General features: G+C 43.4%; 1 protein-coding gene across 2 annotated transcripts in view; it reads right to left on the bottom strand.

Annotated features, from left to right (window-relative positions):
* ldb2a (LIM domain binding 2a) overlaps positions 1-12,179 on the bottom strand; it is a 129,930-nt gene that overhangs the window by 37,217 nt on the left and 80,534 nt on the right. For both annotated transcript variants that reach the window (XM_080745430.1, XM_080745431.1), the window contains exon 3: positions 2,447-2,619. In XM_080745430.1, coding sequence (XP_080601556.1) covers positions 2,447-2,619 — 173 coding nt within the window. The remainder of the gene's footprint in view (positions 1-2,446; positions 2,620-12,179) is intronic.

Raw genomic sequence — 12,179 nt, 5'->3', positions numbered from 1 at the left:
GAGTTAGCAAGCGGGCGAGAGAGAGAGAGATGGAAGCACAGAGGGGGAATGAGAGAGTGGGAGAGAGAGCGAGAAGGGAGCAAGCAAGAGAGAGAGAGAGAGAGAGAGAGAGAGAGAGAGAGAGAGAGAGAGAGAGAGAGAGAGAGAGATTGAAGGACAGAAAGGAATGAGAGAGAGAGAGAGAAAGAGAGAGAGAGAGAGAGAGAGAGAACGATAGAGCGAGCTCTGCTTCAGATTGGGGCCTGCGTGTGGAGCAGGCTGCTGCTAGGCGCTCTGGGAGAACAGGCTCAGTTATTGGAATTCCTTCTTTTTTTTCTCCTAATGAATTAATTCTTCTCATCCAATTTAGGTGAAGATGAAAAGAGAACAGCGCTGCCAGCGTCAAATCTAGCTCTCTGTTTACAAGACCTGTACACGTGTGCATAGATATACATTATATACATACAGGTACATATTATATACATATACATACATTATTATATACATACATCTTCGACACTGTCTGGCCGAAACCTCTTAGGGTTTTTGAGGTTTTTGATTTTTTTTTTGGCATAAATCAGGGCTATTGAACACCCTTTACGTCTGTGTGTTGGTTAAAATAATATTGAACCAATATTAGGACAAAACCTCCTACTCCAAGACTTTCTGCCAAACCAGCTAACTCCACCCGATTGGCCCTCTCTTTTTTCATAAATGTCTGTGTGTTGGTTAAAATAATATTGAACCAATGAAAAGTAGTAAAAAGCCCTTAGGTCAAAACCTCCTAACTCCACTTGAGCTCATTTTCCCGAAAATAAAAGATTTGGACAGCAGAGATATACAGTATATCGTCCATTTTCTTTTCTTTTTTATATGAATCAGTGCTATTGAACACCCTTTACATGTGTTGTGTGTTGGTTTAAAAAACATTGAACCAATGAAAGGTAGTAAAAAGCGCTTCGGTGTTCAGACAAAACCTCCCAACTCCACTTGAGCTGGACGTTCTTTCATTTCCTGATAAATGAACATTTTGGAATTGGCTGGTTTCTGTCCGACAGCGGAGAGATATATGTATGAGAGAGAGAGAGAGAGAGAGAGAGAGAGAGAGAGAGAGAGAGAGAGAGAGAGAGAGAGAGAGAGAGAGAGAGAGAGATAGAGAGAGAGAGAGAGAGAGAGAGAGACACTAAGAGGAGAGGTTTGAGTCTTCGGACAGGCCCCATCAGCAACTAATCCCAACCCTCCAAACCCATAGAAGAAAATGTATAGATAGATCCGCACCACTCGAGTCGTTCACACACACACACACGCACACACGCACACACACGCGGCATGCACACAGAAATTCCCACACAAAGAGCTCGGTGCATAATTTCCGAACTGCTGAAAATAAAGGGCGGTGTAGCGGTTTTAATGTCAGGCCCATATGAAAGTCAGCGCTGCACATCTCTGTGTTCATGGTACAGAGGACATGGAATCCCTTTAGCTCCAGCCGCTCTGCGCTGACAAGGTGCCTGGGCTCCCATTCATTTAAGCAGCAGTCAGCAGAGGAACGGGCCAAACCCAGCAAGCCATCTGTATCACAGATCTACTGGACCAGATAGCGCTCTCACACACACTGATACAGGAGGATACTGTCACTGTGGAGAGGAACCAAATGGATTTAAACAGGCCTGTTCTGGACTTCTACTGCTCTTAAGTTTGAGAGGCGATGTTTGTTTGGGGTTCAATTAGCTCACATATGTGATTTGCAACTCTCTCTCTCTCTCTCTCTCTCTCTCTCTCTCTATGTCTGTGTGTGTGTGGTGTGTGTGTGTGTGTGTGTGTGTGTGTGTGTGTGTGTGTGTGTGTGTGTGTGTGTGTGTGTGTGTGTGTGTGTGTGTGTGTGTGTGTGTGTGTGCGCGTGTGTGCGTGTCTGTCTGTCTCTATTATCTTTTTTTCTGACTCTCTTTCATGATTGAATAAAATTGGTATCTTGGGCCTGAAAATGTATTTATGCTTAATAAAGAGCTAGAGAGATGGGGAGACCCCTAACACTCCATCACAATGATTGCGCTGCATTCTGAGCTTGTAAATCTGCTTTTTTGGGGTAAATGTTACCCCCAGAATATGTATACAGTCAATTAGTTAAAGGTGACTAAAGCAATACTCACACTTGCTTGCTTGGTGAGTATACTGTATGACAGGGGTATTCAACAAGGGGTCCGGGACCCCTAGGGGGTCCTCAGAGTTACTACAGGGGGACTGGCCAAATCTTTGTGTGATACTGTAGGGTAATTCTTTTAAATTAACAACTTGAATCAATCCTCGGATACCTATTCCGAGGAGAACTTTAGCCACAAATAGCAGATCTACAAGCTCTCAACGCCTCTTTCACCATTAACGCGTCTTGCACAGTCCATTATGACATCCTGTGATCAATTATTCATGCCATGGTTCAGAGACAGTGGTGGGGGTCACCTCCTCCTACCTTTGTAAACATGGGCTTCCCGTGCTGGGTGACCATGGTGCACTGGTCACAGTCCACAGTGATGCAGGAGTTGTGGAAGGACTCCTTGGAGTGTTTGAGGATGTAGTGGAGCTCCGTCACGCCGCCCTCGAACACCGTGCTGAAGTAGCGGGGGATCAGCGTCCGGCCAATAGCTGCAACCAGCCAGGAGAGGGACATGTTACTTAAAGGGGAGAAGCACCCATTTTCAATATTGAACTATGTCATTAATATACCTAAAATCACGCAAATCAGTACACAGTATGTCTACACTCATGCCATCAACATGGATCTGTCCCATATAGCGCCACCATCAGGCTGATTTTTTTACATTTTTGGACACTGCTCCTACACATTTTGCCCTAAAATCACGCTGCGACCTGGCGGTCGCTTATCTCCCGATTAGGGAGTCTTACTGGTTAATATACCTTTGAGTTGTTATGTGGAAATAAGAAAAAGGTTCCCCCACCCCCTTCTGTGTTGCCTAGAACTAGAGGATCGATTTTGGGGTTAGTATTGCAAAGTACACTGTGATGATGTCATCACGGTGTACGTTTCAATACAAACTCCCCTTTTAAGCCACATTTTCAAAAAGTTATAAAATTAACAATACAAAAGATCTTTTTTGAACATACAAAAAACAAATCTGAATTATTCAAAAATGTTCTTCTTTTCCCACCCTAAGCGATCTACAAGCTCAAACACTATTTTGGAATGATTTTTTTAAAGATTTCTGCCTTGTCCAAAATATGTAATGTGGTTACAGAAAGAGAGGTCAGACTACACGACGTGCTCAACAATGTCTGACATTTTAGTGCTACAAGTGTAATTTACGATGATAGGATGTCATCATAGTATTATTTATTATAGTAGTAGTATAATATTAGTAGCAGCCAGGGCAGGAATTTCAGGGAGGCCATGAAGGCCATGGCAGTCGTTGCCCCCCTCGTGCTCCTCCAAAAAATGGCATGCCCTGAGGCCACAGTGGCCTTAATGCCCCAGCTGACTGTACCACCCTCTCCTCTGTTTCTTTCTTGCCAATATGTAGACACCAGTGTCTTTCTTGTCACGTAGAAACCGGTTTATTTGGTTGAGTCCCCATTTTTAAACCAATCCAGTATCCCTTTGATTTGTGCAGGGCTGTGCATGGATCAGATTGTAAATACCAATTTATTTATTTCACAGCAGATAGTCTACATATTAAATTTAAAATCCTTAACCCTTCCATTCAATAAATATTTGATGGCCTTCCTGCCCTGGCATTTGGCCTTTGTGCCCTAAAAGAATGGACAACACCAAAGGCCAAGTGGCCTTCCCCTAAAATGACGGAATCCCAGGCCTGGTAGCAGCAGTAGTTGTATTCTTTCATCTATACTATAATTTTGCGAATGTCTGTCTGAGTGAGTGTCTGTCTGTATGAAAACAGCGTTTCTCCTCGGTGGCTGGAGCAATTGATCTGAAATCGCATCACCATCAGCATATGAACACACCTGACATAACTGTGAAGCCCGTTTGTCACTTTCACAAATCGTATGCTGTATAATAGCATTTTTATGGTGTATCTATATCTATTTAGCCTACAGTACCTTTTGTGACCACACATGTTAAGGGAGGGGCGCTGTTGTTCAGGCCATGCACAATCACACACAAACCCACACACACACACACACACACACACACACACACACACACACACACACACGGGGGGGGGGGGGGGGGGGGAGTGTGTGTGTGTGTGCAGGCGGGGCGGGGGGGGGGGGGGGGGGGTTAGCCATTAAACGAAACGGGTATTTCTTACATTGATGCTCCTACATATTATCATGCAAGCACCAGTTAAAGTTACTTTCCATCCCTCATATACTGTATGCACAGTGCACATCCCATAACCCACACACTGCACATCATTTTGGAGCTCATATCTTTGAACGGGTAAGGGCTAGTAAGGTATAATTCCTCAGATGGTTATATTCAGTTGTTAGAGGGATGCAGGGCGACAGCTGCTCACTCAGTACAGTGTCAATATCTGAATTGTAAATATGAGATGCAGTTTAACTTCAAAATATGACATAATAGCACTGTTTGACAACTGAAATACCTTGTAATCTCATGGAATAACAAATACATTCTTAATAGTTACACTTTATTTGTATATAATAGCAGCAGCCCAAATAAATATTTTTGCATCGAGGCAATTTATTTTTTCTTCAGTTAATCGGCCCACACAGCCGTGTTACGCACCTCACCAACACAGGTTTGCATTCCTTTAAATTCCATTTTAACAGCTCATTTAGCCTTTTTTTCCTATCATATTGTCGTTGTCGGGTGGAAACCTCGTATCCCCAAGTTTAAAATTTGTACGTTCTTTCGCAAAGTAAAGCCCTGCTTCACCATACAAGGCCGTCACACAAAAGTAGTGAAAACAGCAGATCTACAAGCACACAACGCCTAGCGGCGCGAGGCGTTGTAGATCGGCTGTTTTCATTAGTTTAAATCATATTTAAAATGATAAATGCAAAACCAATGGTTTTGGACATACAAGGTTTTCACCCGACAACGACGATATAAAACACTTTTGAAAGAAAATAAGACCATTTTGTATTGGTTGGTCACCCCAGCATACAGTACTACAGTGCCTATTCATAGGGCCAATAGAAGTGGATAGTGTTCAGTACAAGTATAGAGTATTTCAACATACAAGATTAAAGTTGAATTGCAGTCTAGAAGCCACCTCTGTTAGCAAAACCCTGCTTGCTGTGACCTTATCGTGCATTTATGCTATCAGTCTTATAGGAGCACTCAACAGTTTACATCAAAGATTCACCTCGAGATTAAACCGCTTCTGGGTGTTGCAGAGAAAAGTGGCGCAGTGTAAATTACTCCATCTCCGGTTGTAGGAAGCAGACTGACGGCATTGCTTGCGATTCATCATGTCAAGTCACAAGTTTGCTAGTTCCACGATGTTGCAGAGCATAATACTAGTACGTGTTGCCGGTTTCAAATCGACTTGTATAGTGAGCACTCCGGTGTATACTGTGTTGTTTTTGACAGCACATTTTGATTTAGTTTTAGTCATAGTCTTTTGAATCAAATGCCTTTTAGTTTTAGTCATAATTTAGTCACCGGAAAAGTTTTAGTTTTAGTCTAATTTTAGTCGACTAAAATATCATAAGATGTATTTTGGCAGGCCTTGATGGCATCGTAATGACTGATTTTACACTTGGTGTGCGTGCTAAAGATAGCCGATCTACAAGCTCACAACGCGTCGCGCTGCAACGCACTGTGAGCTTGTAGATCTGCTATTTTCAGCGCGCGACACCTGAGAGCAACCAAACATAAAATTACTGTCTTCTCCACTAGTCCCTCCCTAACGTTTTAGTAGAGTTTTTATTCTGTTGACGAAATTGTCAATATATTTAGTCTTAGTTGTACTTTTTATTTAGTTTTTATTTAGTTTTCGTCAGTGAAAAAAAACATTGTCGATAAAAAAAAATCGTCATAGTTTTAGTCGAAAAAATCAACACTGCTGTGGCCGTAATTCATGATGCATTTGATTAACTTTTCTACATCCATTCTGTATTCTGTGAATACAATAAAAAACCTCGGTTCGAAGTGAAGCGGTGAAATGTATTCTATGTGTTCTAGATCTATACATTCTGTGATCTATACTTTCTATGTGCTTTAGTTCTAGTTCTGAATGAATAAATGATTTTGTCTGGAGAGCCAAATTGTCATGTGAAGCTTGGCAATCCTCAATTCTTCATTCTGGACATGCACGGGACAGACAAAACTAACCAATCACAGCGCAGAGATGCACGGGACAGGTACGGACACACAAAGCCACACCTTGGAAGCGGCTTTCACCGCTTCAAAAAGAAAAAGAAAGCTGTGGCCGTAAGACCACAAATAACGTGCTCTTACAGCCTTGTTAAAAACAACGTGTTCTCATTTCATTTTCCTTGTTAAAATGAGAATGAGCTCTCACTCACACCCTCGTTAAATAATAACATTTTGGCGGTTTTCCATTTAATAATGGATGTGCTTCTCGTCCACGCAGTCCTCATCGCGCTTCCCTTAAACCGTCTTATAATCAAAAGTACTACTTTCTCTCTCTGAAGGCTCCTTCCTGGTAACCTTGGATTCACAGCAGCCTCAGAGTTCTGTCTAGCTCACAGTTTCTCTCTGCCTCTCTGTAACATCAGCAAAAAATAGCACCCTACCTCTCCAACTAAGCAGCCCAAAATCCTGATACAGTACGGTACATGCCTTTCCCTCATGGAGGAAAGTACATCCTGCATGAGGACTGCATGACATTACTGACAAATCAAAAGAAAATTGTTTTATTTTGTTTTTTTGTTCGGTTTTTCTTCTTATTTTTTCGCTGAACATTGCGATTTTAGCATGAAGTGCGATAGGCAAAGCCTCACAGAGATCATTTTCGTCGTTGTCGAGTAGAAACCTTGTATGTCCGAAACCTTACCTTTTTTTGGTTATTATTTTAGAAACAATTTAAAATAGTGAAAATAGCCGATCTACAAGCACACAACGCCTCGCATCGCGTCTATTTTCACTACTTTTGTGTGACACTTCTGTTTGATGAAGTAGGGCTAGGGACCAAAAAACCTACACATTTGAAACTTGGAGATACGAGGTTTCTTCCTGACAGTGACGTTTTGTTTTTCACCACTTGAGGTGGGGGCAAGAAATATGTTTTGGGGTTGAAAAATTAGATGCTAATGTTTAGGGTGTGTAGTGCGTACACATTATGAATATAAAGTGAAGTCTTCCTTGAATGCTGCATTATGTAGATCATGGATTTTGTATGGTGTCACCGAGCATCGCTTAGCGAGGCCTGTCTGAAACGCTGTTTACCCCGACAGAAAAATACCTGATATCGAAACTGCTTCCATTGTTTTGCAGCTCTGACTGTTTCCCGAGTCACCAACACATGTTTTTTTTCCCGAGACCACAAGCATTACTCACCACTCACTAACAACACATTTTGATAACATTCTTAAAATATGATATATTCTTCTCTATACAAGGAAATTAAGTGAGGTGTTTTGTGAGACAGATAGTTTGTGACTATGCATTACACAAGACACCATGGCTTTTAACTCATACCCCACCATTTGCAAATACCTTCATACTCTCATATGCCTCTGTCTCCATAAGACTTCCATGTAATTCATAGTGCACTGATAATGTCATTTCCATGCCTAGATCATGCACCACATGTGTGTACATTGCTCACAGCTTTCAAACAAAATAATCCGAATGGAAATCCGTTCAGGCATTCATAAACTAGCAGCCATTATGTTTTCCTAAAATGTAAACAAAGATGGCTGCCATGTTTGAAAGATGGGGTTGCTATGGGGGTTAAACATGCAATTTCGCGATTGCTATCATGCCTACTAAATTTTTTGGGGTAAAAAAAAAATTCTCTGGACTATCGGGTCTGGCGGGGAGAGACATTAGCATATTCTCTGGACTATCGGGCCTAGCAGGGAATGAGTTAATGAAGCAATAAGCCACGCGAGGCATTAGGTTACCTGGTATTTTATAACGGCTGAGAGGCGTGGACGTGGTGTCTCCAACCCTCTCAGCCATTATAAAATACAGGTAAACCGCGTGGCTTATTGCTTTTCTAAAACGGTTACAATATGGCAACATGAAAAATCATAGACATGTACTAATTAAAACTGTTCTATTTCACTAATTCACTACAAGGTCTGTAAGAAAGTAGTTCCCAGCTACAAGAAAGTAGTTCCCAGCTTTTTTGCCAACAACACAGGTGCAGATAATTGGTGCACTGTGGAACATTGTGGAAAGAAATAACGCACCTGCGGGTTTTATATAAACTGATTTAAGGTGTGGATTATAGTCTCATATACCACAGCAATTAAAGGGAAACCAGCCAATCAGAATCAAGGAATGGAACTAGCCGTTTTAGAAATTACTTTTTATTTTGTCTAAACCTTTATTGATAAGGAGGCTGTTTCACAGTCACTTTAACCCATTTAGGCCTAGAATTATTGAATGCTTTAACCAGTGAAAAATAGCAGATCTACAAGCTCACAGCACGGCACCGAGTGCCGCGCTGCGAGCTTGTAGATCTGCTATTTTTCAATAGTTAAAGCATAAAATAATGATACACAATATAGTGTACCCGTTCTAAATGGGTTAACCGCCCAGATTATCACGGCCAATCTGAAGATTTGAAATAGCAACGCTCTGGTTGCAATCCCACTCCGCCGCTGACCTTTAGAGTACCAACTGTCCATCAACAAAACTCTCCAAGTCCTTCTCCACACCCCAAATCAATTGCTACAGCCGACTGGCTCCCAACACACTGTGGTGTGCAGCAAACTGCAGCTCAGCAAAAGCAAGAGCACTAGAAAACACTTAAATTTTATTAACATTTGTAGGAACTCTTTGGAAAACATTACTACACTACAGTTGATAATCTGATCAAACAACCGTTTTTAGTGTGGGTGCTCGCCATAGAAACCACCCCACCACGCCTCCTGTTAGCGCCATTCAGCGCTACGCTGTCATGCCTACTGAGATCTGTGGGACAAACACAATCCTACTGTCGGGCAGAAACCTTGTATCTCCATTCTCCAGCCCTGCTTCATCACACAAGACTGTCGCACAAGACTGAGTGAAAATAGCAGATCTACAAGCACACAACGCCTCGCACCGCAAGGCGTTGTGTGCTGGTAGATCATCTATCTTCACTATTTTAAATCATTTTTAAAATGATAAATGCAAAACGAACGGTTTTGGACAAGGTTTCCACCCGACAACAACTAAATGACTTTTGGACATTGTTCCTCTTAGTGGAGGTACATGTTCCTCTGCTGTCTTAACTTTCATCATTAGAACATTGCCAGGCCAAAAACAAATCAAAACTTAACTAAAAACTAAAACATGAAACCGCTGCATTATAGAGCATCGCAGTGGGTGTGGTTTACTGGTCCCACTAAAAAATCTCCTGTTCATTTTCCTCATAAACTTTCACAAAAATATTTATAACAATTATGTTAAGCCTAGAACCAAGCCATCCAGGATTGCAGTGAATCATGACCATAAAACCTTTGTTTCTATGTTTTCACATAGGATCCTGGATGGCTTGGTTCTAGGCCTAACATAATTGTTATAAATATCTTTGTAAAAGTCTATGAGGAAAATTAATGGGAGATTCTTTAGTGGGACCAGTAAACCACTTCCGCTGCGATGCTCTCTCCAGCGGAGTACGGCCACAGATACCAGGCTGAGATGATCCATCTCAGAGCCATCAATATGTTGGCTAAAATGATGTTCCTCTCCTCTCCTCTCCTCTCCTCTCCTCTCCTCTCCTCTCCTCTCCTCTCCTCTCCTCCAAAATAAAAACCCACATCCACCCCATCGTTCCCTGAGCAGGAAGCTACACCGAAGGAGTGTGAAAATGTCATTTTGGAAATGAGAAGGTCCCTAAAGACGCTGCATGGCTCCTGGAGAAGTTGGACCTCAGCTATACAGATTAGAGACGGGGGGAGGGGGGGGGTGCTGGTGTGGTGTGGGTGTAGCCTCGACTGGTGTGTTTTGTTTTAATTCGATAAAGTCAGGCATGACTAAATAAACACATGAAATGTTTGGCGGCATGCAAGCCGTTGGGGGGGGGGGGGGGGGGGGTTGGGTAAATTGTTCTCTCTCTCTCTCTCTCTCTCTCTCTCTCTCTCGCTCTCTCTCTCTACCACTTGCTCGCTCCTCTCCCTCTCTCTTTCTATCACTTGCTCTCCCTTGCATTTTCCATCTCACCGTCTCTCTCTCTCTCTCTCTCTCTCTCTCTCTCTCTCTCTCTCTCTCTCTCTCCCCGTATCACTTGCTCTCCTCCGCCCGCTACTGCTTTCCCTCTCTCTCTCTCACTCGCTCTCTCTCTCTCTCTCTCTATCTCTACCTCACGGTTGAAAAACAAAGTGCGTCTAGGAGTGGAGCTGACTGTTAATGTGGAGGAGCTCTGAGGAGAGGAGGGGTGGGGGGGGAGAGACAGAGAGAGAGAGAGAGAGCGGTGCAGCAGAAATGAGCGAGCTAGGGATGAAAGAGGGTGTGGGTGGGTGGGGTGTGTGCGGGGGGTGGGGGGAGGGGGGGCAGGGCTTGTCAAGGAGGGAAAGATTCGTGGTGGGAAGAATATGAGGAAGACGAAAAGAAATATTGAGAAAAGCACGAAAGAGAGAGAGAGAAAAATAGCTTGGGAGAAAGATAGAGGGAGAGAGAGAGGGAAAGGGAGAGAGAGAGAGAGAGGGCGAAAGACAAAAGCAGAAGAGGGGAGAGAGGGAGACACAGATGCGCTTCTTGCCTACCTGACCAAGCCAGTAGTTTTTGGGTGGAGACTTGTCAAGCAAAACAAGGCCTATAATAAAAGCCAGCGAGCGTAGCCCGCAGTGACAGAGTGATAGATAGATAAGCACGTCACGGTAGCCATGCTAGCACGACTCGGACCATTTCAGGCTCCTACCGTTCTTGTTCCTCCCTTCGGGATGTTTTCCCGGAGCCGACAAACTCACAAAATATAGTTTTTTCTCGGGCTCTCTTGAGTTTGCAGTGACTTTGACGTGAGAATGCAAGTGGGTTTGGATCGGTTTAGGCAGGGACGTGCAGAGAATGTTACAGAGGCAGGGGCTGAAATTTCAAAAAGGGCCTTTTGGTGAAAGTATCGAAAATAGCAGACCTCCAAGCTCACAACGCGTCGCAGCGCAACACGTTGAGAGCTTGGAGGTCGGCTATTTTCGGTGCTTGCATACCACACTGAACTAAGCATAAGCAAGTCAATACTGGAGATGTGGGGTAACGGCATGGACACAGAGAGGGTCATTCTTTCAACATAAGATGCTGCATTCAAGTTCAGGAGAGTTTGGACAAGGCAATTCTCTTGAATGCCGCCTGCAGATATGGCATGGAAAGAGGGTATTTGCATTTCTCTCACCATAGTAAAAACTGCATTCATGGTCGGGAGAAGGCAGTTTTTACAGACTGCTAAAAGGGTCTATGTGTGCACGTGCCTGGGTTTAGGTGTCCTGTTCAGATCCACTGATGGGACACAAGACCGTGACCTTTCCGCTCTGACTAAATACTAATCCACTCCGACTGACAACCGATCACAATCACGAGCACTGTACGGCAGAGTATAACAGCCGTAGCCGAGAAACGTGTTATCAGGGAGACATTTCAAAACTTGGTTGTCGATTGGGTATCTGTTTGAAAAGCGCTACGCTACCATTCATCATCCCTCATCGCTGCCCTTCAACGAGGGGAAGAGTCTGTTTGAAAATCACTTAAAAATGTAAAACTGCTCTTATCAGCGCTGACAATACCCCCGTCCTTTTGTGCTATGAGGAGCAAGTAATAGGTTAGCAACACAGCGAGAGCTTAAATAGACCCTGAGGTTATACAAAAAGATTAGCAGCCCCTAACAAACTTCAAACAGAAATGAACACCAAACTGGAAAGCAACAACGCAGAGAAAGAAGCAAAACTTGAAGCTGAGATGGAGTGCTCTTCTTATACACCCCCCCCCCCCCCCCCCCCCCCCTCTCTCTCTCTCTCTCCAGGGGTGTCACAAGGGGGGGGGGGACTGAGTTACTAGGGCCCAAGGTGGAGGGGCCTTAATTATTTTATACTTTAGCTATTGAAAAATAGCAGATATACAAGCTTACAGCGCGGCACTGAGTGCAGCG

Source organism: Nannobrachium achirus (assembly GCF_963921795.1).
Source record: "Nannobrachium achirus genome assembly, chromosome: 17".
Lineage (NCBI taxonomy): Eukaryota > Metazoa > Chordata > Actinopteri > Myctophiformes > Myctophidae > Nannobrachium > Nannobrachium achirus.
This window is presented reverse-complemented; position numbering and strand designations above follow the sequence as displayed.